The 27,258-nt window shown below is 45.0% G+C and overlaps 1 protein-coding gene across 1 annotated transcript; it reads left to right on the top strand.

The window, feature by feature from the left end:
* nr5a1a (nuclear receptor subfamily 5, group A, member 1a) lies at nucleotides 1–26,698 on the top strand. Its single transcript, XM_056281913.1, has 7 exons — nucleotides 1–22; nucleotides 3,734–3,852; nucleotides 4,172–4,313; nucleotides 5,607–6,262; nucleotides 19,823–19,942; nucleotides 25,217–25,364; nucleotides 26,445–26,698. Exons 1-7 carry the CDS (start codon nucleotides 1–3, stop codon nucleotides 26,696–26,698), a joined length of 1,461 nt encoding a protein of 486 aa, XP_056137888.1.
* The last annotated feature ends 560 nt before the right edge of the window (nucleotides 26,699–27,258 follow it).

Genomic DNA, 27,258 nt, shown 5'->3' with positions numbered 1-27,258 from the left:
ATGTTGGGAGACAAGGCTCAAGGTAAGCTCGCTCGCTCGCTCTTCTCTGCTGTCTGGACCGCAGCCGGCCCACGCGCGCCGAGGCCTGGCGTGCGCTCAGACTGGTTCCGCTCTGACCCGCGTTTTACCACACCCGCGTCTCAGCGCCGGGCCGAACACGGTCGACCACCTCACGCCACACGCCTGACGACGTGCCCGGCAGCACCGAGACCAGCTGGTGTTCAAACAGCAGAGAACTGTCCTTCAGTATTCTGCCGGCGTGTCTTTCATTAGTCCCCGTGGTATTGGTCCACGGTGTACTTCATAAAGGAGAAGACCCCGACCCTCTTTACGGGTCTGTTGTTGAGCTGGACGAGGACGCGCAGACCCAAAAGCCCGAAGTGGCTGGAACAGGCTAGTTATTAAAGATTTATTAACGCTTTATCAAAGGTCACATCGAATTCACTGCTAGTGTAAAACTAATTACATTAAATATTGTGTTTTATATGCACACACACACACACATATATATATATATATAATTGATTCAAATAAATTAAATGATTTGGTTTAAATCTATGTGAATCAATAATTAGATTTGTTAAACGGACATTTATAACTGGAGTAAACTTCAGTACAGAGCAACAACAACAACACTGTCAACAGTTAGACCGCAACAACCTTAACATGTAATAACAACCTTAACATGTAATAACAAAATTAACATGTAATAACAAAATTAATATGTAAATGTTACAATATGATAATATAATATTCAACACAACAAGCCAATGAGTAAGCACAGTGAAAATACAAATTGAAAGGTGGAATTAATTCATTCTCATTTTTAGTAATATGGTTCAGTAGCAATGCATATTAGATAATCGATCATCATCAATCAAGTTACATTTTATAAAGCGCTTTTCTAGCTGCAACAGCCACTCAAAGCGCTTTACAATCAATTAATTCACACACACAATAATAGTAATAATAATAATAACAGAATGATTATATAATAGAAATAATAATAGTAATAATAACAGGATGATATAATAATAATAATAGTAATAATAACAAGATGATGATATAATAGTAATGATAATAGTAATAATAACAAGATGTGATAATACATTTATAATTATAATAATAATAGTAACAACAGGATGATGATGATAATAAATATCTAATAACAGGATGGTGATAATAAAGCTATAATAATAGTAATAACAGGGTGATGATGATGATAATAATAATTATACTACTACTACTAATAATAGTAACAGGGTGATGATGATGATAATAATAATTATACTACTACTACTACTAATAATAGTAACAATAACGGGATGATGATAATAAATGTATAATAATAGTAATAACGGGATGATGATGATGATAAATGTATAGTAATAATAATAGTAATAATAACAGGGTGATGATGATGATGTTAAATGTATAATAATAATTGTAAAAGTAACAGGGTGATGATGATGATAATAATTATACTAATACTACTAATAGTAGTAATAACGGGATAATGATGATGATAAATGTATATAATAATAATAGCAATAATAGTAATAATAACAGGGTGATGATGATGATGATGATAAATGTACAATTATAATAGTAATAATAACAGGGTGATGATGATAAATGTATAATCATAATAGTAATAATAATAACGCGGTGATGATAAATGTATAATAATAATAGTGATAATAATAACAGGATGATGATGATGATAAATGTATAATAATAATAGTAATAATAATAACAGGGTGATGATGATGATAAATGTATAATAATAATAGTAATAATAATAACAGGGTGATGATGATGATGATAAATGTATAATAATAATAGTAATAATAATAGTGATAATAACGGGGTGATGATGATGATGATGATAAATGTATAATAATAATAGTAATAATAATAGTGATAATAACAGGGTGATGATGACGATGATGATGAATGTATCCTCGTTAAGTGCAGACTGGACCGGTGCAGGGGCTGCACCTTCTCCTCCGCGTGTTTGCGCAGCACCACCCTCGTAGGCCTCGTAACGTGGCACTTACTGCGCGTCCCCGCCGCCCGTCAGACTCTTTCACGTCCAGATGAGGAGGACAACCTGCGGAGGACATCCGAAGGTTCCTCCTGTTGTGTAGGGCGGCGCGGGCGGAGCAGATGGCGCACGGCGCATCGACTTTGCGGCAACTGGCTCGTTCGGACCACTTAACGCACGGCACGTGTGAGGTTGGATGCGCAGCAGCCGTCTTCTGTCAGTTATTCTGGAGAGAACCGTCGCAGTACTCTCCTCCAACCGCAGGCTAGGCGACCCAGCGGCCGCCTTACGGCGCGCTACGGTCTTATGATGGCGCCCTACGGTGTTATTACGGTACCCTACGGCGTTATGACGGCGCCCTACGGCGTTATGAGGGCGCGCGGCCTGCAGCGTGACGGCGCAGTGGTCTCGGCACGACGCGCGCGCCGTAGACCAGGTTCGGATACATAAGCGTAGTAAAACACGTGCACTCTCGTGTCCTTACTAACATTTATTTCTTAATTTGCATAACACGAAAAAAATGTGCAGTGATTTAGTTGAAGAGGTAAATTGACTCTGATTTGCATGAGATTAACAACACAATGAAATGAGAAATTAATTGAATGAAAGAAGATTGACGAGCCTAAATCCATTTTATTAGAATGTTTGCAGTTTATAACAGATTATAACACAACCTGTCAGAACGTCGTCGAACCGCAGTCGACCAAACACATCAGAAAACCGGAAGGACATTTTAGCTGCTGAATAATTATTAACTGAATTATTAAAGAGCTAATTAATTTAGCTCGTTCTGCTTAAAAATGTGAAAAGAGTGTTTTTCTCCTGCCATCTGACACAATGTGTCACTGCGAGATTTGTGCTGCACACCTCTCATGCTGCAGTCTGCCTGTGTGTGTGTGCGTGTGTGTGTTGTGTTGTATTGTGTTGTGATGTGCGTGTGGGATATGTATGTTGTGTGTATGTTGTATGTATGTTGTGTGTGTGTTGTGTTGTGTGTATGGGATATGTATGTTGTGTGTGGGGTGTGTGTTGTGTATGTTGTGTGTTGTGTGTGTGTGTGTTGTATGTATGTTGTGTGTGTGTGTTGTGTATGTGTGTTGTGTGTGTGTTGTATGTATGTATGTTGTGTGTGTGTGTGTGTTGTGTGTTGTGTATGTGTGTTGTGTATGTTGTGTGTGTGTTGTGTGTGTTGTATGTATGTTGTATGTGTGTGTTGTGTGTGTTGTGTATGTTGTGTGTGTGTGTTGTGTGTGTGTGTTGTGTTGTGTTGTGTTGTGTGTATGGGATATGTATGTTGTGTGTGTGGTGTGTGTTGTGTATGTTGTGTGTTGTGTGTGTTGTATGTATGTTGTGTGTGTGTGTTGTGTGTGTTGTGTATGTGTGTTGTGTGTGTGTTGTGTATGTGTGTTGTGTGTGTTGTCTATGTGTGTGTTGTGTGTGTTGTATGTATGTTGTGTGTGTGTGTGTGTTGTGTATGTTGTGTGTGTGTGTTGTGTGTGTGTTGTGTATGTTGTGTGTGTTGTGTGTGTGTTGTGTGTGTGTGTTGTGTATGTGTGTTGTGTGTGTGTGTTGTGTATGTGTTGTGTGTTGTATGTATGTTGTGTGTGTATGTGTTGTGTGTATGTGTTGTGTGTGTGTGTTGTGTGTGTGTGTGTTGTGTATGTGTGTGTGTTGTGTTTGAAGCAGGTGTTCCTCTGAAGGTGATGGAATACTCGTATGATGATGACCTGGAGGAGCTGTGTCCTGTGTGTGGGGACAAGGTGTCGGGGTACCACTACGGCCTGCTCACCTGTGAAAGCTGCAAGGTAAGCAAGCCTCAACAAATCCAGCAGTTACACACAACCCTTCAAGACACACACACACACTACTGTTCAGATACACACTTCTGTTGAAACATTTCTTTATAAAGCATTGCATGACGTGTGCAGCAGAACAGCCCTGCTCAGTAGAAAGTAAGTCAGTTCTGTGTGTCTGTAGAAAAATCAATTATTTTCTGTTTTTATTTACAAAAAATGTCAAAACATTTTTCCAACATATTTACGAAAAATATTTTTCGTAAATGTTATTACGTTTGTTTTTTTTTGCATTTAATTTGAGTCAAGCTAATTTCATGGTTTCTTGAAGGGGTTCTTCAAGAGGACCGTCCAAAACAACAAGAGGTACACATGTGCAGAAAACCAGGAGTGCAAGATAGACAAGACGCAGCGCAAAAGATGCCCTTTTTGTCGCTTCCAGAAATGCCTCAACGTGGGAATGCGGTTAGAAGGTATAGTAGAACCACTCACACCTCACTGGACCTGCACACAGCTCACTCCACCTGCACACACCTCACTGTGCACACAACTCACTGGACCTGCACACAACTCACTGCAGCTGCTGGGAAAGTAGATGTACGAGGCTCATTTCACCATTACTACTCAACGTTGTAGATATTTCCTGATGTGCAGGATATTTGCAGGATATTTGCAGGTTAGTTGCAGGATATTTGCAGGATAGTTGTAGGATATTTGCAGGATAGTTGTGCAGGTTAGTTGCAGGATATTTGCAGGATAGTATGCTGGATATTTGCAGGATAGTTGCAGGATATTTGCAGGATATTTGCAGGATATTTGTAGGATATTTGCAGGATAGTTGTAGGATATTTGCAGGATAGTTGCAGGGTATTTGCAGGATAGTTGCAGGATATTTGCAGGATAATTGTAGGATATTTGCAGGTTAGTTGCAGGCTATTTGCAGGATATTTGCAGGATAGTTGCAGGATATTTGCAGGATAGTTGCAGGATATTTGCAGGATAATTGTAGGATATTTGCAGGATAGTTGTAGGATATTTGCAGGATAGTTGCAGGATATTTGCAGGATAATTGTAGGATATTTGCAGGTTAGTTGCAGGCTATTTGCAGGCTATTTGCTGGATAGTTGCAGGATATTTGCAAGATAGTTGCAGGATATTTGCAGGATAGTTGCAGGATATTGGCAAGATAGTTGCAAGATATTTGCAGGATAGTTGCAGGATATATGCAGGATAGTTTCAAGATAGTTGTAGGATATTTGCAGGATAGTTGCAGGATAGTTGCAGGATATTTGCAGGATATTTGTAGGGTAGTTGCAGGACAGTTGTGCAGGATAGTTGCAGCACTCATGGGGATTGCAACTGTTCCCTGCAGAAAAGCACCTGTTTCCCAAACGACACATTCTTGAGTTACTGTAAAACCCCAAGAGACTCCTGTTTTGAATCAAAGGCTGTACATGGGCTAAACAAGACGAGCGTCCACTGGGGATTGTTTTTCCTCAATCCCTAAAACCGAAACTCAAATGAACCAAAAGTCCTCTATCTGCTGTTGCATGCTATTTTGAGCAATTCGGTAACAAATGAAATATTGCCTATAGTGAGGTTATTTTTAAAATGTATGTTTCAGCTGTTGTTTGGGAAAATTTCTTTCGCCCATCAAAACATTTGGGTGAAAGGAAGAAAAAAAATTGGCACAGCAAGACAATTCTGTAGACCCTATATTTCATCCGTAAATGTGGGTTTCCACCTCTTGTCTTCTTCTGTGACAGCGGTGCGTGCGGACCGCATGCGTGGGGGCAGGAACAAGTTCGGCCCCATGTACAAGCGAGATCGAGCTTTGAAGCAGCAGAAGAAGGCCTTGATACGTTCCAGCAGCTTCAAGCTGGAGACGACTGCTCCTGCACCCACCTCCCCTCTCCAGAGTGACTATGGTTTCACCAGCTCCCTGCACAGCCTGCCCACTATCTCCAAAAGCCTCTTGCCATCCACTCCAACCTCCATCACCCCCACAGACTACGAGGGCAATCTCTATGGACCGCCATCTCTGGGCATGGCCATGCAGTCCCACGTGCCCCTGACCACTCAGTACCAGTATACCACCTTCCCCGGCAGAGTCATTAAGGCCGAGTGCCCTGATTACACCAGCTCCCCTGAGTCTCTGACGGGATACCCCTACCCAGACATGTACCCTTCAGGCTCCCCTCAGCCGCCCAGCCTGCCGCCCCTGGTCCTGGAGCTGCTGCGGTGCGACCCAGACGAGCTGGCGGTGCAAAGTAAGATAGTAGTCCACCTGCAGCAGGAGCAAAATGGCCGCGGGAGGCTGGAAAAGCCGAGCACCTTCAGCCTGATGTGCCGCATGGCGGACCAGACGCTCTTTTCCATCGTGGAGTGGGCTCGGAGCTGCATCTTCTTCAAGGAGCTGAGGGTAAGGATCTCCGACACTGAACATAGAGAGCAAGTGCAGGGGCACACGCACTCGCACACACAATCACTACCGCAAATATACGAGAGCCTAAATCCAAAGCAAGAGGCTGAATTGTGCACTTGTAGTGGAGGTTAAGAATGGTTATGAATAATCACTTTTAATAATAATAATTTCATAATAATTACATTTCAACTCAATATCAAATTCAACACAACTGGGTTTTCCCAGTCGAGATATTTTGCAGCGATGCACTGACCTACGGTATATCCACACTCAGCCAGCGTGGTCCACATGTGAGCGCTTTTAGATTGAAGTATTTTGCACTGACAATGCCTTTCCATCGCTCCACTATCTGTTATTACTGTTGTTATTACCGTTGTTATTATATCCAGCAACAGCTGCTGCTAGTCAGTATTGTCAAGGCTTCTGTGAAATGAAACGTGTATGCATTTTCATTCTTGTCACCTTTTTTATTCTTAGGCAATTCATTTCTATGCAAACTAATTTTCTAGAAATGCAAAAAAAAATTATATATTTTATTTTTGTGCTTATAAGAATAATACTACTCTTTTCCTGACAAATACAGAGCTGTTCAGCTTTTAAATTACATCATTGTCTGCACATGTGGGCATGCACTAACAAAAATGTGCGATGAGTTGGGACTGTTGACCCACCGAACTGAAACTAGCCGGTAACATATATCAATGTTGGCATTCTTTATTGGCTGTTAGTCAAATCAAATCACACTCCCTCGCACAACCCCACCCGGCTGTTCCGTTTCGTGCGGATAAACACCAGATCTTGTAGGTTACGGGGCTCTAAATGCCGTTTCAACGGGACCTCGGAGGTTATGAAAGCAGACCCGGTTCGAGGCCTTTCGGTGTGTAGGCGGCTGTTGTGATCGCTGCACAGATAGGTATTCCCCGTTGAACTGGGGAAGGTGCAGCTGGTATGTGCAAAGCGAGGTGCAGGAGGCTGCAGCTGTGTGGCAGCCGAGGCGACGCGGTGAGCTTGCACAGCTCACACACACACACCCACACACTCAAAGACACATGCAGCACCCTGGGCACCAGGGCTGGACAAGCATGTGTCTGTCCTCTGCAGAGCAGCGGCGTCTTTTCTCAGCTTAACAGCACGGCGGTGATGAGCTCTGGTCGCTCTTCCCTCACTTGGATAACTGTGGCACGTCTACATACACAACATGATTCACTGGTCCAGTCGAAAGTCTGAAAAATTCGAAGCCGTCTGGTGCGATATGCTCTGGACGGGCAGCGCTTGGTCGCAGGAGGCCTGAATACGTCTATTGTCCGCTCCGCTAGCAGTTGTTCAGATAATGCTCTTGGCAAATAGGGGCGGTTTAATCTGTGACACACAAAGCCGCATTTTTCTTTTTTTTTTTCCAGAGCAAGTCAAAAGGAAACTGCTCTGAAACAAGAATCATGCGTCGGGCTGCTGTGGTCAAACCAGTTTATACTATTCCTTCTCTACTAAATTAGTGCATGTGAGGCCCTGCATGTTTTTAACCTGAAAAAAACTAGCTATGCTTTTACTGTTCACCCCCGTCCTTCACACCCATTAAGCTGCATGGCTGCATGCGGAGCTGCATGCGGGACTGCCTGCAGAGCTGCATGCGGGGCTGCATGGTGAGCACAGAGCAGCTCTGCAGGAGCAGCGGAGGTTTAAACACCTCACCCAGAGGACACCTGTACAGTATTGTCAGAAAGGACGCACGTCTCTTTCACTGATCCTTCCCATATTTTCGCTGGCTGGGAGTCAGACGTGTGATCAGGCTGCTGTTGCTTCACCACCCCCATGTCACTTCTGCACCGTCTCCTCAACACGCCAAACAAGCCTCCATGCCAGTCACACTATGTTGTAGGTTTCTGTGATAGAGTTCAAGGATTTTAGGTTTCGGCCCTCTCTGCCTGCCATAATGGTAGAATCAGCGGGTCTCTTACAGCGATGAAGAGCCAACTGGCCATATGTCGTGCTCTCTGACTCATGGCACGGTGTGCTGCCTTCAGGCCGGCTGACAGAGACGCTTGTCAGAAACGCTCCTTCGTCTCAGGTTGTGTTAACAGTTAAATTTACTATTCAAATATCAAGTACTGGAAAAAAGAAGTTGCAGATTTTAATGTTTATACCAGGACACAAGGCATCACTGACAGAGCATCTTCACAGTCTGAAATATTCTGCAGTTTGAAAATATCAAAAAATGATTGATGAACTTTAATATGGAAGGATTTGATAGTCCAGAAAGGAGTGTGGGGCATTTTGGAGAGGAGCGCTCAGCAGAATGCTGTGTGGTTGACAAGACAGTCGTTGTTGTTTATACAGCTGCTCACAAACAACTGCACCAGTTTTATTATGATGACTTTATAATAAAACTGTTTTATTATGGCTTCATTATTGTGATGATGTATTACCATTATCTGATGATCTATTTACATAAAATATCCAAAGCTTGCAGAGCACAAGTGTGTGTGTGTGTGTGTGTGTGTGTGTGTGTGTGTGTGTGTGTGTGTGTGTGTGTGTGTGTGTGTGTGTGTGTGTGTGTGTGTGTGTGTGTGTGTGTGTGTGTGCCCCAGGTAGTTGCGGTAATGGGAGTGTATGGAAACGTAATCTAATTCATGTAAGAGAAATGTGTGTGCTTCCTTTATGACTGCAGTTTCATGTACACATGTGAAGATAATTCATTCTGCTGTTGGAAGTACACATTATTTTGATCAGGCAGGTTAGAAACGTGTTTACTTTAATTTTGTAATTCTTCAAATTTGTGAACACACAGAATAATGTTTAATTTCCAAATACTTGTGGGCGCTGTTTATTTTTTTATTTTTTTTATTTTTTACTATTTCAAAAATACGTACACTATGTCCCTTCCACATTACACCAGATTCCAATTACACAACACAGACACTGTGAAATGCAGATGATGCTCTCAGTAAAGGCACTACAACACAGTGTGCATGTGTTGTTGAGAGTACATGTGTTGTTGGGGGTACATGTGTTGTTGAGGGTGCATGTGTTGTTGAGGATGCATGTGTTGTTGAGAGTGCATGTGTTGTTGAGGGTGCATGTGTTGTTGAGAGTGCATGTGTTGTTGAGGGTGCAAGTGTTGTTGAGGGTGCATGTGTTGTTGAGAGTGCAGGTGTTGTTGGGGTGCATGTGCTGTTGAGGGTGCATGTGTTGTTAAGGGTGCATGTGCTGTTGAGGGTGTATGTGTTGTTAAGGGTGCATGTGTTGTTGAGGGTGCATGTGTTGTTAAGGGGCTGTGAGGAAGATGTTGGCTGTTCCAAAGCACAATACAGCTGTTGAACAGTGGTCGGTGAGTTGTAGTGACTGAACAAAACCAACATGTCCTGTCCCAACCACTCCTCAGATTTGTGCATTGAACCACCGGGGCGGCTGGATGTTTTTGTTGCTGCTAGAAGACCCTGCCCCCTAAACACTTGTTCTGCATGTAGTCCTCCACCAGCTCTGCAGCGATGGCAGCAAACACATATCTGCTGAAGGTGTTTCAAATAAGCAGATGAAGGGAAATATGCTGATTTCTATTTGAATTTACTTGTCCCCAGACAGCATCCAGATGTGGGCCACTTCAGGCGATGATGCGGCACTGATGCCCTTCTTCTGGCCCTGACAAAATGAATGTGAGCCTGAAGTGGCCCACATAGCAAATATGGCTCAAATATGCCAAATCAAATGTGGGACTTTTTTTTTTTTGGCAAAGATGCAGTGCTCTCGGCAACATGTAATCTGGATGTGACCCTGAAGTGGCCCGTGTGGTAAAGGTGAATATGGCCCAAATATCACAAAACAAATATGGGCCACCTTTGGCAAATATGTGGCACATGCGGCACTGCTATGACATGGTTCTGGCCCAGATCTGGCAACCAGGACCCTCATAGCACCTGACACTGGGCCGGATCCACCCACAGTCTGGCAGATCTGCATAGGAATCACATCCGCTCCTAGACCGCCCCGCGCCTCTGGCCAGAGCGTGGCCTCCTAAAGTCGGAACCCATTTTAAGGCCTTGTGGATCTAAAATGAGCTGGGCCAGGTACGGCCCAAAGCCAGTACAGATCTGTAAACCGGATTTGCACCGGTATTGGCCTGTTGTGCAAAAAGACACTGGGGCGGATCAGTTTTGCGGCTCCACGTCAGTTGCTGTGATACATCCGGCCCGGATCTGGCCCAGCTTCATTTTGCTGTCTGGGGAGCGGACCGCCCAAGTGCCATCATTCTACGTAGTATGTGGGTCAGATGAAGTGTTGGGTGTGGGACAGGTCCGGGCCACAGCAGTTTTGCTATCTGGGTCTTGTCTGTCATGAGTTATTGTTCTTCACATCAGTGAAATAGTGCTCAACCCCCAGGTAGAAATGATACACAGCCCCTTCGGGTTGAGTCTCTTCAGCGTTGGAAGATGAGGTTTGTGTTAGTGTGAGTCACATCACAGCTGGGACTTGATTGCAGGCACAAGCCGAAGGCGTTATGTGCAATATCACGTGACCTCGACTCTTTTGCTGCTCCTATACGACAGTTTTACAAGATAAAGAAAAGAAGCCCAAAGACAATGTTGAAAACTTGTGTTTGATATTTGCATTTTATTCCATCCAAAATGTAGTTCCACCACGCTTGTTGCTATGCAACCAAGAAACAAGGTTACACTCTAAGCTACAAAGTGGAAACACTACTGGAAATGTTGCCAGCACATAAAGAGGCTTGGGTAGAAACCCCTAACTAATAACTTTGTAACAATACAAACAACATTAACGAAATGAGAAACAAGTTAAACGTGACTTAAATAACAACATTCGTGAACAGTCCTAGCTAGCTTTCTGCTTTGTAGGTACAGAATTTTCTTTGCTTGTATTTGATCATCTGTACACTGCAGTTTATCGAGCAGTTAGAGACGAAGACTTGTGCTATGTGTTAACATTAGTGTCGGCATCAGATAAGGATGCTCGCTTCACTGGGGCATCTTCCTGTGAGTGTTGTCCGACTCTGGCTGTCTGGATATTCTAATGGATATTTTGAAACGTTCATCCGTTGTTGACATGGGCACTTGGTAACGGCTGTCGAAATTGCCTATTGATTAAATCAGCTGTTAGAAGTGGAATAATACTGGTGAAGTGATGCGGCTCCCACGGCGTTATTGCAAATAACGCACGGCTCTCAGCCAATCAGATCACAGATCACAAGCAACTGTTGTATGAAGGCTTATCAGTCACATGACCAGTCCTGACAAGTCTAGCTCGCTAAGACCTGCCCTACCCCACACCACTGTCCAATTAATCTGCATATAAATAATACTTAAAGTACTGAAAAACCAAGTTATACATGTCTGAAATACTGGGAGAATAGAAAAGGAGTAAGTAAACAGGTGTGCTTAGCTAGCTAGCTAGAGGCATTTTGCTGGCCAGCTAGCGGCTCAGCAAGCAAACCATTAAAAGCATAAGAGGCATAGAATGTATTACATAAAAAATTATGATTCCAAAAACTGATGATGATTCTATTACTAAGGTCAGTTCAAATATTATTTATCTTAAGGGCACCTGGTTAAATGGTTTCATTTGGTTTTATTCTACAGAAATGTCCATTTTTAAAATTTATTTTCCTTGTGTGTTTTTGTGTCGGGGGCTTGAGTGGTGTTGGATGGGGTATATTTTAAAAAAAAATAGATAATTCCAAATCTGGCTATTCTAAATATTTGAATATTTTCACACGTGTATATTTTGCTGGCTACCTTGCTTTGTTGTGTAATTTGTTTGAAAATATACTGCGTAGTATTTTTATTTATCTCCACATGTATGAAGTAGGTTGAATGCGTCTCGTATGTTTGGCTGCCTGCGTAGAGAGCAGGAGGACAAAGCTGTGCATGGCTGCAGAGAGGCCGTCCTGCAGAAAGATCCGGTTCCCTCAGAGGGATAATTACATTCCGGTGATAACGGGAGAATGTTCCCTCCAAACACGGGCCCGCTGCACCGCCCGTCCACACTGGAGTGCAACACATAGTGGGATGGAAGCGGGGATTGTTTGTTTGTTTGTTTATCCCTACGGGCGGCCCGCGTTTAACCTCCTGTTCACCTGTAATATGTGAAGGATTCTGGCGAAGGATTGTGATGGGAGCCAAACAAACACACACACACACACACACACACACACACACACACACACACACACACACACACACACACACAAAAACAAAACAAAACAAATCCTAAAATCCTCAAAAAATACTGATGTGTTCCTCAGAAATGCTTGACGTGATGAAAAATGACAAATAATGGTTTTCTTTTCTCTCCTGGGTTGGATGTGTTGTATTTCTAGGCTTCAGTGTGTTGCCAACATTGATTGCGCCCCCATTTGTCTCTCCGCCACTGCATTTCGAGGTCGCCCTGGATGACTGCATCACCTAAATGCTTAAAATGTACACCATTTCCAGTGCTACATTTTGCTACGTGGGGGGGGGGGGTGCGGGGGGAAGCTCCCAAACAGTTTTGCTTATTTGCAATAATGTTAAATCAGAATCCACGTTGAGTACAAGCGAGGAGGTCCACGACGAACAGGGTCTCCGTCACTTTGCAGTGCACAAGAGGGTTTTTCTCTGCATGCTTTTTTGGTTATGCTCGTGTGTCCAAATCCTCCTGCAGAGGAAGTACAGCAGGTCACCGAGACCTCTCGCTTCCTGTTTGCCCCCCCTCCCCCCCAATCCTACTGACCATCCCATCACGCTACTCTCTCTCTCCACATGAACCTAGACTAGGATGGAAGCTTGCGTACAGGACCGGACCACTCCTCTAGGACGGGATTAGTTTAATTTGAGAGACAGTGATTATGTTGGGCCGGTGTCAGATGGATGTGTGTCTGAGTCTGAGACCATGCTGTTAGTAACAACACACTGTGGGTCCCCCAGCCGCTGAATTACTCACACACACACACACACACACACACACACACACACACACACACACACACACACACACACACACACACACACACACACACACACACACACAGTTGTGTTTCACTATTTCACTATCCTTGTGCGGACCCCTCATTGACTACATTCATTTCGTAGCCATTAACCCTAACGTTACCCACGCAAACTACATGCCTAACCCTAACCCTTACCCTAACCTTAACCTAACCCTAATTCTAACCGTAACCCTAAAACCAACTCCTGACCCTAAAATAGACCCTTTTCCTTGTGTGGACCTTTCAGAGGTCCGCACAAGATACGTCCTGTCAGGTTTTGCTATCCTTGTGTGGACCAAATTTCCACATAAGGATAGCAATAACATGTGTGTACACACACACACACACACACACCATCGCCCAGCTGATGTAGCGTGGGTGATGGGAGGACAGGTCAAGGTGAGGAGGGGGGAGGGGAGGCAGGTCACTGGGGATCAGGGATCAGAAACATTCTATTTGTCAAATATCTTTGCCCCCAGCCCACAGCAGCGCAACACAAAGACAAAAACACACATCCAAAAACTTCAAGAACACACATACTAACTGACACATACTAAACTAACACATACGTATATCCAAACTAAACAAAACAAAACAAAAAATCACTGTCCAGGAGAACGAACGCCAGCCAGGACGACTGTCGGAACTGCCGGTCTGCATGGGCTAGCTGTTAGCTTAGCTTGCTCCGCTTCTGGGTCCTGTCAGACCGCCCTCGCTGCTTCCTCCTTGGGCGCAGCTCCAGGCAGACCCATGATCCTTGGGCCCACAGGAAGCAGCAGTCCAGGCTCCCCCAGCTGATCCAACGCCAACTCTCCCAGCCAGACACCCTCAACACACCTCCCCGCACTCCACACACGACACCAAAAACACCACAGTCAACGCCAGGTGAGGCCGCCGCCAGACTGGCTGTTATCAGAACTGCTGGTCTGGATGGGCTAGCAGGTAGCTTAGCCCGCCCCGCTTCCGTGTCCTTTCAGACCGCCCTCAGTGTTACCTCCTCAGTTGCAGCTCCAGGTAGGGCCGTGGTCCCTGGGCCCACAAGATGCAGACCAAGCTCTCCCAGCCAATCCAGCGCCAGCTCTCCCAGCCATCAAATGAAGACAAAACTTAAACACAGACATGGACAAAGACACTGCATGCACAGTACTGGGTGAGGCCGTCTCAAACGTGAATTTGCGCCGCCATCTTCCCACACCGGAAGTGGACATATAAATTATAAAATTATAAGCGGATGTTTATAAATACTACAGCATGGTAAGACACAAGACACCACCAGCCCCCAAAACTGGTTGGGAAATGTGTTGACCACTGTGGTGTATTGGATCGAGCACTCGGTGCTCGATTGTGTTGGACTGTCACCACTACTGAGTTCTGTAATACACTGGTCGAGCCTAGTAGTGTGTGATGTCTCCGTCAGTAAAGATCAGACTCGTGCCGCAAACTCGTCTCCGTGTACTTATATATAATAGTGATTAAGTTAGTAACCCACGAATAGTAACACTACAATAGTGTGCATAAGAGAAGTCACAACATTGTGTCAGAAGACGGAGTTACGGTATAATTCGAGGGCGGTACTTCAACGAGTTCGCTGGTAGCTGAGGCAGCTAGCTAACACGTGCTAGCCTGCACACAAATATGGAACAGTTCAAGCCGCCACCACCGCTGATACTTACCGGGAATGTCGCAGAAAACTGGAGAAAATGGGAGCAGCGTTTCCAGCTGTACATGACCGCTTCAGGTGCGTTGCATAAGGAAGAGACGGTTAAAATAGCCATTGTGCTTCACACCATCGGCGAGGAGGCGCTGGGAGTGTATAACACACTCACCGTCATCCCAGAAGGAGACGACGAATCGATGGAGGACGTTCTGAAAGCCTTCAAGGACCACTGCAGCCCTCGGAAGAACGTCGTGTTCGAACGCCATCAATTCTGGTCGCACACGATGTCAGCAGGAATATCGGTGGACAGATTCATCACAGAGCTGCGCCAGAAGAGCAAAGACTGTGAGTTTGGCAGACATGAAGATGACATGATAAGGGATAAATTAGTGTTCAGCATAAATGATGCCCGTTTGAAAGAAAGACTGTTACGTGATAATGAGCTTACTTTGCGCAGGGCCGTAGAGATATGTAGCTCAGCCGAGCTCGCTAAGTCACAAATACAAGTGATGCAGACGTCACATGTTGTCCAAGACGCCTCAGTGGATGCACTGAAGAAAGCAACAGGGCAAACGCGCACGGGCAGCTGGAACAAGAACAAAACGAGCAGCAAGAGGCATGTAGCAACAATTCTCTGCCACAAGTGTGGAAATAAACATGAGCCCCGTCAATGCCCAGCTTATGGTGCAGTGTGCCACAAATGTGGTAAGAACAATCATTTTTCCAAGGTGTGTAAATTAAGCACTGAAAAAAGCGGCAATTACAAGACAAAGACAGTGCATAATCTAGAAAGTGAAATTGATTCCTTATATATAGGCATGATTGGAAAATACAAAAACAAAGCAGCCCACCAAGCTAAAGGCACTGTATGGCGTGAAACAGCCACGGTCAGAGGCGTAGCAATTAACTTCAAGTTGGACACAGGCGCCGATGCAAATGTGCTTCCTATGCGCGTATTCCGGCAGCTACCAGGTCCCGTTCAGTTACGGCCCACAAAGACTGTGCTGATTGCTTTTGGTGGTGCACGACTACCCTCAGATGGTGTTGCATCTCTAGATTGCTGCACATCTAAGCATACGGCTATATTGGACTTCCATGTGTCTAGCCGAGCTGACAAGCCAATCCTGGGTGGAGATGCGTGTGAAGAGCTGCAGCTGGTGAGAAGAGTCGAGGCGCTTGCAGTTGAGTCCCCACAACCAGCAAAACCTCCGGCCACCAAAGAGGAGCTGATGCAGAGGTATGCGGAGGTCTTCACAGGATTAGGCGAATTTCCTGGAGTTCATCACATACACATTGACCCCAGCGTCACGCCTGTGATTCACGCGTGCAGGAACGTACCACTCTCCATCATGGACTCACTAAGAGAGACACTCACAGACTTGCAGAACAGGAAAGTCATAACTCCTGTCAATGAACCTACAGAATGGGTGAACAGTCTTGTTGCCACAAAGAAAAAAAATGGTGCGCTAAGGGTATGTTTGGATCCTTGCAACCTGAATGAGGCAGTCAAGCGTCAACACTACTCCATTCCTACACCGGAAGACGTGCGCAGCAGGCTAACAGGAAAATCCATCTTCTCCATCCTAGATGAAAAGGATGGATACTGGCAGATCAAGCTAGATGAGCCGTCGTCTAAGCTATGCACCTTCAACACGCCGTGGGTCGGTTCCGCTTCCTCAGACTCCCATTCGGGATCAAATCAGCCAGCGAAGTGTTTCAACAAAAGAACTGTGAGACCTTCGGCGATATCCCAGGTGTGTACATTATAGCAGACGACATGATCATCGCAGCGTCATCAGAGCGGGAACACGATGAAATCCTGCAGAAAGTAATGCAGAGAGCCAAGACCGCACATGTGAAATTTAACAGGGACAAGATCCAGTTTAAAGTTGATACTGTAAAGTACATGGGACACGTCATCACGGCAGCTGGACAGAGAGCTGACGACACAAAGATCAAAGCGATTGTCGATATGCCAACCCCGGAAGACAAACAAAGTCTCCAACGTCTGCTGGGAATGACAAAATTCCTAGCGCAATACATACCAAACGAAGCCTCACTCACGGCACCCCTCAGACAGCTGCTCAAGAAGGATGTAGCGTGGCAATGGTGCCCGCACCACAGCTCAGCGCTAAAGGCACTAAAGACCACCCTCACACAAGCCCCTGTGCTGAGATACTACGATCACAAGCAGCCTCTCACTCTACAAGCAGACTCCTCAAAGGATGGACTGGGAGCCTGTCTGATGCAGGACGACCGCCCAGTGTGCTATGCTTCACGAGCGCTCACCGACACAGAAAAGAGGTATGCACAGATAGAGAAAGAGTTGCTCGCTATAGTGTTTGCTGCTAAGAGATTCCACCAGTATGTCTACGGCAGACCAGTAACTGTCCAGTCCGATCATAAGCCTCTGGAGGTCATCATGCGCAAGCCGCTGAGCAAAGCACCTGCGCGGCTGCAAGGTATGCTTTTACAACTGCAGAGGTATGATCTGAGTGTAACATACACACCAGGCAAGCACATGTGCATTGCCGACACACTCTCACGCGCTACAGCTAGCAGAGAAGGTGACCATATTGATGAAAACCCTTGTGATGAGAGAGTTGTGTATGCCTTGGATGCCACAGATGCCTTGAGCGAGGAAACACTCAGCCAATTAAAGAAAGCAATGGCAGCAGATAGCGTGCTGCAAGCTGTGTGTGAGAAACACAAGAAAGGCTGGCCCATGAAAAAGAAAAGTTTGGACAGAAAACTACATGCCTACTGGGCACTAAAGGACATTATAAGCATGGAAGATGACATTGTCTTGGTCGGAGACAAAATCATCATACCCCAGAGCTTCAGGAGCACGATTTTGGAGAAGCTGCATCTTGCACACCAAGGAGTGCAGCGCACAAAAGCCAGAGCAAGAAAGTCTCTCTACTGGCCTGGCATGGCACGAGATATAGAGGCAATGGTGGAAAAGTGCGTGCAATGCCAGCATCTACAGCCCAAACAGCAGGCTGAGCCACTTATGCCGCATCAGGTCCCAGAACTGCCATGGATGAAAGTCAGAGCTGACATCTTTGAGCTACACGGTCAGTCATACCTGTTGTTAGTTGATTACCTAACCAAATATCCTGAAGTGCTCAACATATCTGACAAAACAGCATACACAGTAATCCAGAAGATGAAGTCTGTGTTTGCCAGACACGGGATTCCTAGGGAGATAGTGAGTGACCATGTCCCATTTGCCAGCTATGAGATGAAGTCATTTGCAGCTTCATGGGAGTTCAAGCTCACACACTCCAGCCCAGGTTTTCCCTCTTCAAATGGCATGGCTGAGAGAGCCATAAAGACAGTGAAACATGCGCTGAAGAAGGCAATGCAGACCGGCACTGACCCACATCTGGTGCTGCTGTCACTGAGGAACACACCGGTGACAGGACTGGACGTATCACCAGCACAAATGTTGATGGGGAGAGTTCTACGAAGCACACTTCCGTGCTCCAGTGCTGTGCTGACACAATCAGTCCCACAGCACATTCACAGCAAGATCCGGAACCTGCAGTTCCGCCAAAAACAACGTTATGACCAGCGTGCAAAGCCCCTGCCAGTGTTGACCCCAGGAGACACCGTACACATGCAAACACGGCGCGGCTGGGAGCCTGCCGTTGTCATCCGACAGCGAGATGAACCACGGTCCTACACTGTGCAGACACCGGCTGGGAGGATGCAAAGAAGGAACAGGCGACATCTGAGGAAGATACATCCGAGCCTATTCAGAGACACGGACAGTGATGAACATTTTGACTCAGAGGTACAACCCTCACCCTCACAAGTGCCTGTGCCAGTCGACTCACCACCACATGACCTGCCACCACACGACCCTCCTCCGGTGACTACAGGCAGTACACCCACATGCTACACAAAGTGCGGCAGAGCAGTTAGGCGCCCTGCCAGATACAATGACTAACCTCAGGGTTCTTTTGTGTGATCATTCAAGTGTTTATTAAGAAAAAAAAAAGAAAAAAAGAAGGTGAAACAAAGAGTACAAGGTGTGTTTAACCTGAAATGTTGCAAGATTGCTGAATGTTCAAAATGTTTACATGCTAACCACCAGAATGTGAAAAGGAAATGGTTTATGTTGTTTAATGAGAGTCATCTGTCATTTAAAAAACATGCTTTATTAATCATTGAAGTATGCAAGTAGAAAAGACTTGTTCAGTGTTGATGCCATAGTGTTAATGGTTCGGTAAAGGGTCTACTGTTGAAGCAACTGATGAGTAGGCCACATCTCAGTTGGAAAAGAGGGATGTGGTGTATTGGATCGAGCACTCGGTGCTCGATTGTGTTGGACTGTCACCACTACTGAGTTCTGTAATACACTGGTCGAGCCTAGTAGCGTGTGATGTCTCCGTCAGTAAAGATCAGACTCGTGCCGCATCCTCGTCTCCGTGTACTTATATATAATAGTGATTAAGTTAGTAACCCACGAATAGTAACACTACAATAGTGTGCATAAGAGAAGTCACAACAACCACCAACCACCTCCCCCAACCTACCCTTCCACCTCCAAGTTCCTCTCTCTGGCTCGTGTTAACCCTTGTTTATCTGTGAATCTAGGTTCACTTGTAGGGTGTTAGGTAGGCGGCGTTGGTGGTCACACCAGCATCGTTTTTTAAGGGGCTTGGCATAAAAGGGTGTATTTGACCCGGAGTGTTGTTTTTATTTGACAGTCAATTTGACATCTGCGTTCATTATTCATGTAATTGTAATATGGAAAATAGGATTGTGGTACCTAATGCTAGATTCGTTAACCTGTTAACGACATTTCTCACAATGCTACTGACACCAATGAGTCTCAAGCTAAATGCAGTTAATGTAAATATCTCTGTCTGTTTGTCCGTCTGTCTGTTTATCTATCTGTCTGTTCTTGGAGGTCGGAGATCAGATGAAGCTCCTCCATAACTGCTGGTCTGAGCTTCTGGTGTTGGACCACATTTTCAGACAGGTACAACATGGAAAAGAGGACAGCATACTGCTGGTGACTGGCCAGGAGGTAACAACTCCTTTACAATCTTCTCACAAATATACACAGGTGCAAGTTGTCTAGTTGTATTTCTGAATGGGGTTAAATCACAGGGAAAAATCACATTTCCAAAGTTTGTCCCCAAATTTATTTCGAAATGCCATATTGCCATTTTGAAATGCATTCAATGTTTTTGAGATTTTGAAGACTCAGTCCACAATATTTTAAACCAGTGACCTAAGATAGAAGCTATTTTTGAATGTTATTTCATCTTGTCCTATCAAACGCTTTGTATGAGTAGTGGTTACTGCATCTAGACATTTAGACGTGGCGGATATCTCATTTGTTTATGAAACACTTCATATGAGCCTTTCCTCCATTTCCGTAGAGATTAGCTGCTTTTCCAAGCCCTTTAGAGCAGCTGAGGTTTGAAGTTTTCTAAAAATGTAAATTTATCTCCTGCCCCGATCAAAGGGAAAATGAGTGGTCAGGATCTTATATGAACATGTCACACACTGATGCTAAAAAAATACGGTTGTATTTAGCATATTTAGTTCCAAAATTTGATTTCAACGTTTTATTGACAAATGTGATTACTACAAAACTCTGATGCCATGGTTTTGTTTCAAAGTGTTTTAAGTAGTTTAATAGTGTGGATAATTGCGTTCCCAAGATGTCACAATTCTTTAACGCTGGCGTGCAGGACTTTTACATAAACATGGATGACATTCAAGTCTTTGCCAAACGAGGTCACACAATGATGATTAAGCCGATCACTGCCAGGTAAATCTCTCCGTATTTTGCAATATACCCAACAAGTCCTCCAACCCATATGGCCACATTGGTCGTTTGTCCTCCGTCTAATATGACCCACAGGAGCGTTTCCTAAATTAGCGTCCCTACCGGCGGCAGGAGATACACCACAGATACTTCTCGCCTCTGTGCACTGTGGGTTTTAAAACAAATTGAGAACAACAGAATATGTAGTCAGTGCGTTTTTGTGTTTCGCCATCTAGTATAGTAACTAAGATTAACATTGGCAGCATGTTTACCTATGAATGATGTCATAAGAGCTAAATTAACATTAGCCTGAAGTTAGCGAGTCAGCTAGCTAGCGTGTACATTATAACCGCTATGTGACATTAAACTTTGCGTTTATTAATATTCGTTCTCGCGATAGCTTATGGATGGAGATCGCTTATTGTTACAGGGAAAGTAACGTATTGTGGGAGTGCAGGAATGAGGAGATGGAGAGATCGAGTCGAGTTAATTCCGTTTACTCACCACACAAAACGACACCGATACAGCACAATCTCTCGTGGCAACCAGCTAACCGCTAGGCCTACGTCAGCACTCTGAATGTCTGCCTTAAAGGAGCAGCAGCCCCTGGTGAATCTACCCTCAATTGTGTATCGCCACAGTATTATAATTATGGAGGACCGCGAGGAAGTAGCTTAAAACATAGCTATAGGTCGTAATATGCTGCTTGTACAAACGACCTATGGGGTCCTTTGTTTTTTGTTTTTGTTTTTTGGTGGAGGACAGTTTCAATATACCATCTGGTGTCTGTGGCGACGTTCCCGCGCTTCGTTCCCGCGCTTCGTTCCCGCGCTTCGTTCCCGCGCTTCGTTCCCGCGCTTCGTTCCCGCGCTTCGTTCCCGCGCTTCGTTCCCGCGCTTCGTTCCCGCGCTTCGTTCCCGCGCTTCGTTCCTGCGCTTCGTTCCCGCGCTTCGTTCCCGCGCTGCACCGGGATGTGACGTGTAGTGATGCGTTTGACGTCGACCAGCAACGTCGGTTTGCCAGAGCTCAACTTCCGTGTGACGAAAGCGTTGGCATGCCTCTTATTGGCTTGCCTTCAGGCAGCTTCCGGGCTTGGAAGCGATGGCGTAAAAACCTAAGCAGCGTCCAAGAAAAGTTTCTGACGCTCCAAAGAAAAAATGAACTCGGCGTTCAGAGGAAGTATTAAAATAAAAAAAAATAAAAAATAAAGTGGTCAATGGCGAGGACAAACACGGATAACCATTAGCGTAGCTTTTCCTCGTTGGAGAGCGCTGAAAGAAGAGAAGTAACTACTCTCACTGCCAGAAGGGGGAGACACCGCCAACCTGAGCAGCGCATGTTGGGCCGCGGGACGTCTTGCTTTTCATTTTGGCGTCCATGTTAACAGGTTGGAGCAGCCACACGACCCGCGTGAGCAGCGCGGCGCGGGCCACGCTGCAGCAACGCAACTCTACAACAAAACTGACGCCTACTTTACCCTGCGTCAGGCACGCGGTTCCGCAAAAACAGACAGCGGAAATGGTCTGTTGATAGTCATACTGACATCATACCAACAAATTACTACAGTACTGACACCTTTCACCATGGTTTCAATTTCTACATGTGTAGAATATATCACAGGCATGAAAAAATATAAATATTATTTTTTAACCATTTTAGCAATGGCAAGTTAGGCGAAAGCTGAGGCTACGTGTGTACTACATAGTTATAGCAGAAACCACATGTAGGCTAAGAGGATATTATGTTAATAAGTTAACAGAACATTAGGGGCGGTATCTAGAGAGTAACTCTAGATTTGGAATTTGCAAAAATCTCGCGGGATTTTTTTTTACACATTTCTTCATTGTGCGCAGTGTTTGGCATTGTAATCCTATACCTACACCCCATCCCAACCTTGCCCTAACCTTAATAACTCAATTTAACCCTTTATTCTGACCCACCTTTGTTAAACACCCACAAAAACCATCTGCCATTGTCAAGTGTTGTGCTGAATCAGGTGCGCATGTGCGACAGTGTGAGATATTTCGCAAATCTAGACACGAGGTGAAGGGCAGTAGTTGTCCGGCTCTCTCTCTCTCTCTCTCTCTCTCTCTCTCTCTCTCTCTCTCTCTCTCTCTCTCTCTCTCTCTCTCTCTCTCTCTCTCTCTCTCTCTCTCTCTCTCTCTCTCTCACACACACACACACTCTCTCTCTCTCTGTCTCCCGCTCTCTCTCGCTTTGGCACCTAATGAGGGTAAACAAAAATCATGTGATTGCCTTTTGCTTACAACTGCTCACTTTTCAGACTGCTTATCAAGGACGGATGACACCAAACTCAGTGTGGACATAGAAAACACAAAGGACTCTGTGACCCACAGAATAATGAAATGAAACGAAACATTCAATAATTGATGGCCATTATCAAAGGCAGACTCCATGTAGAAAGATAGGGCTGGCAGTGGCAGCGCTGCAGCAGCACATGCATGCGAGCTGCAGCAGTTCACTGAGATAGCCATCAAGCACAGGAAAGCGGTGCCCAGACAGCATCCGGATGTGGGCCACTTCAGACTTTTTTTTTATAAGTTTTTGATTTATTAGATATGGTGGAGAAAGAGCAGATGATGTATTGCAAGTGTCAATATGCCCGACTTGTGTCTGTAGCTATATGGTACAATATAGTACAAGCTCTAACCAGATGAGCCATGCCCCCAAAAATGTTGTGTTAAAACAGCCAGTATGACTCCGCTCCCAGAACAAACCCAGATAGCATCCGGATGTGGGCCACTTCAGGCAGTGATGCGGCACCGATGGCCTTCTTCTGGCCCTAACAAAATGGATGTGAGCCTGAAGTGGCCCACATGTATCATAGAAAATATGGCCCAAATATGCCAAATCAAATGTGTGGCCTTTTTTTGGCAAAGATGCATCGCTCTTGGCAACATGTAATCTGGATGTGACCCTGCAGTGGCACGTGTGGTAAATGGTGAATATGGTCCAAATATCACAAAACAAATATGGGCCACCTTTGGCAAATATGTGGCACATGCGGCATTGCTATGGCTTGGTTCTGGCCCAGATCTGGCAAACAGGAGCGGACCGCCCAAGTGCCATCATTCCACATGGTATATGGGCCGGATGAAAGAAAGATGAAAGTGTCAGGTGTGGGACGGGTCCGGGCCGCAGCAGTTTTGCTATCTGGGTGTGGACCAGGCCCAAGACTGTAGGAGATCATTGAAACTACTACTATTGAAACTGGTATTACTGAAACTGCTACTGGACTTTCATGGCTGCTTGACATGGACTGAGGAGCAGACATGTTGACATCCCAGACAAGCAAGGCTACTGGAAACGTAGGGCCGCAAAAGCCACTGATACACTAAAACGGAGATATCTATACACCTAAAACATCAACTCCACTTGACAAAATGTTCAGGTCTACAAGACCACACACACAACTCGACATCTCAGACTATTTTGTGAATCGAGCCTCACGCAGTACGGCAGCATTCTTTCTAAGCCAACACAAAGCAGAGCAGATTGTCTCAGCACCTTTAAAGCTGGAGTGGAATACAGTATGGGCCATCTGACAGTTCATCCGAGGATAAAGCCGGAGAAGACGGCTGTTAGTAGAGTTTGAACTTTAACTGAGCGTGTCAACTTCTTTTAAAGACTCTTTTTTTAATAAGTTTTTGATTTATTAGATATGGTGGAGAAAGAGTAGATGATGTATGGCAACCGTCAATATGCCCGACTTGTGTCTGTAGCTATATGGTACAATATGGTACAAGCACTAACCAGATGAGCCACGCCCCCAAAAATGTTGTGTTAAAACAGCCAGTATGACTCCACTGCCAGAACAAACCCAGATAGCATCCGGATGTGGGCCACTTCAGGCAATGATGCGGCACTGATGGCCTTCTTCTGGCCCTGACAAAATGGATATGAGCCTGAAGTGGCCCACATGTATCAAAAAATATGGCCCAGATATGCCAAATCAGATGTGTGCCTTTTTGGCAAAGATGCGGTGCTCTTGGCAACATGTAATCTGGAGGTGACCCTGAAGTGGCCCGTGTGGTAAATGGTGAATATGGCCCAAATATCACAAAACAAATATGGGCCACCTTTGGCAAGTATGTGGCACATTGCTATAGCTTGGTTCTGGCCCAGATCTGGCAAACAGGAGCGGACCGCCCAAGTGCCATCATTCCACGCAGTATGTGGGCTGGATGAAGTGTCGGATGTGGGACGGGTCCGGGCCGGGGCAACTTTGCTATCTGGGAAAAACCCCCCCAAAACAAATAAAAAAACCCCAAAAAACTACAGTACTACTATATTAGATACTAGACCTCTATGTATTGCCCTTACAGTATATCCTATGTGTAGGATCCATTGTGTTTCAGAGCAAACCCTCTCATGCTAATTGTCCACGCCCTGCTCGTTTCCTGTGTTTCTAGTATATTCCTACATGAGAGCAGATAATAAACTGTACTAGAAACGTGCACAGAGAATCCACGTGTAAAGCAACCCATCGCCATGCATTTGCAGGTGGAGCTGTCGTGCATCCTGTTGCAAGCGGAGGGCACCCTGTCCGGCCTGGTGCAGAGAGGACAGGAGCTGGTTACAAAGCTGCAGGCCCTGCAGGTGGACCGCAGAGAGATCGCCTGTCTAAAATTCCTCCTCCTTTTTAACCCCAGTGAGTAGGCCCGGCTGTTTTTCCTTCATCCTGTCTGCTGGGGTTATTGGTATGTGGTGCACCCCAGGGCATAAAGGCACTGCCTCTCGGGTGCATTTCTCCTTCGTGATGTTATTTCCAAACGAAGCTTTCTTCCCCCAGATTCACAACACATCTCTTCCTTTATAGTGATTTTATCATAATCAAAACTGATGAGTTTATGATGTTTCTTGAAAAAAGGTGTATTTAAAAGGTCTGAAATTTTAAGAGTGGTAGAAATAGTTGAAAAAAGGAACGCAATGTGATTTGGGTTTTAATACAAAATGCAGTCCGGTTTATTTGGGTATGGTACCATACTGATGCTGTCTTTTGACAGATTTTGAATAGCAGTACTGACATTTTGATGGAAAAAATGTGTATCCACAATACCTATTTATCTGGAAGGTTACAAGTGCTCTCTAAATTGGTCTTTTTTTTCCTCAAATAAACTCACTTAATTAAATTTCTGGGGTTGACAAAAGCCAATATTAACAAAGGCATCCTCTCCTATTGTCCACTAATGGCATTCAAAGGCGGCGTAATGGATGGGTCTATCACTCGATGGCTGGACTGACATTCATGTAGGGGCTTGCGCATATGGAGAGAGCATAGACGTGGCTTGCTCAGGTTCCCAGAAGCGATTGCTATTTAGTGCCAGCAAAGCGGGAACAAAGACCTTTTGAATGGGGACAGCACTTGTCGCAAGCAGAAAATATTTGCTGTCTTCGCCGTCAGTTTCTTTGCTCTCGGTCTCGCTCTCCCTTATGTTCAGAGTCAGGTTTGTCAGGGGTAATTTAATTGCCCTTAAGGATTTTGAAAAGATGATTCAGAACATTGATTCAAAACATTTAATTACTGTGTGAATGGAATCTGCTGGAAGGGCTCAGCTGATGCTGAATACAAGTTCAATAGAGGTACTAGTTATTGGCGCACACACGTGCACATCCTCTACGTTTCCTGGACAAAAAAAACATTCTGCTATAGTGGACCACATTTAATTTAAAACTTCACGTGGAAGACTGAGGGTCGAAATGTAATGCGGGTGCGTCTGTGTGTCCGCAGATGTGAAGCTTCTGGAGAACCAGGCGTTCGTGGAAGGTGTTCAGGAGCAGGTGAACGGGGCCCTGCTGGAGTACACCATGTCCACTTACCCTCAGTTCCAGGAGAAGTTTGGCCAGCTGGTGCTGCGCTTGCCCGAATTGCAAGCCCTCAGCACCCAGGCGGAGGACTACCTGTGTTACATGCACCTCAGTGGGGAGGTGCCCTGCAACAACCTGCTGATTGAGATGCTGCATGCCAAGCGAGCATGCATCTGAGGCCGCCATGCTTTATGTTCATTCACATGGGTGTGTGGCTGAGAAAAAAAGGTTAAAAATTTGAGTGCGTGATGTAAAAATGAAGATAGTCTCAGCGGGCGGTGGGATGCCCCAGTCCAGTCATTTATAAGGTTTTGTCAACTGGTGGAAAAAAAGAAAACGTTCCATTGTCAACTTCGGCGCGATAAAGCTCCATTTGCAATCGAAGTAGTTTGAGATATTCGACGCGACGATTCCCATATCCCACAGAGCTAAGCTAAAGTCAGCCGCATTTTGTACCTGCTTAAAAAAAGATGGTCTCAAAAATAAACTTTAGCGTCATGTAAAGATCAAATTGTAGAATAAGATTATATGTTATATGTATGACTTTATTTTGACCAAGACGTCAGATGAAACTCTAGGATTCAAGGCCTATAAACATTCCAGATTCTCCACATATGCAAGGCCTTTAAAGTACACGGTATACTGCAGTCTTGTCAGACTAGCACTACTCATAGTTCTGCACTTGTTTGTTTTTTGTTGTTTTTTTGTCACCAACCTTTCAAAAAAATATGAAAGCT

This window comes from Lampris incognitus, chromosome 1 (genome assembly GCF_029633865.1).
Source record: "Lampris incognitus isolate fLamInc1 chromosome 1, fLamInc1.hap2, whole genome shotgun sequence".
Lineage (NCBI taxonomy): Eukaryota > Metazoa > Chordata > Actinopteri > Lampriformes > Lampridae > Lampris > Lampris incognitus.
Note: the sequence above shows the minus strand (reverse complement) of the source record. Positions and strands in the feature narration are given on the sequence as shown.

Bases quoted from the DNA above. Each gene is read 5' to 3' on its own strand.
- nr5a1a (XM_056281913.1), top strand. From the start codon at position 1: ATGTTGGGAGACAAGGCTCAAG. The intron at 19,943-25,216 runs GTAACAACTCCT...ATGCATTTGCAG, and splicing joins TGCTGGTGACTGGCCAGGAG to GTGGAGCTGTCGTGCATCCT. The intron at 25,365-26,444 runs GTGAGTAGGCCC...GTGTGTCCGCAG, and splicing joins CCTCCTCCTTTTTAACCCCA to ATGTGAAGCTTCTGGAGAAC.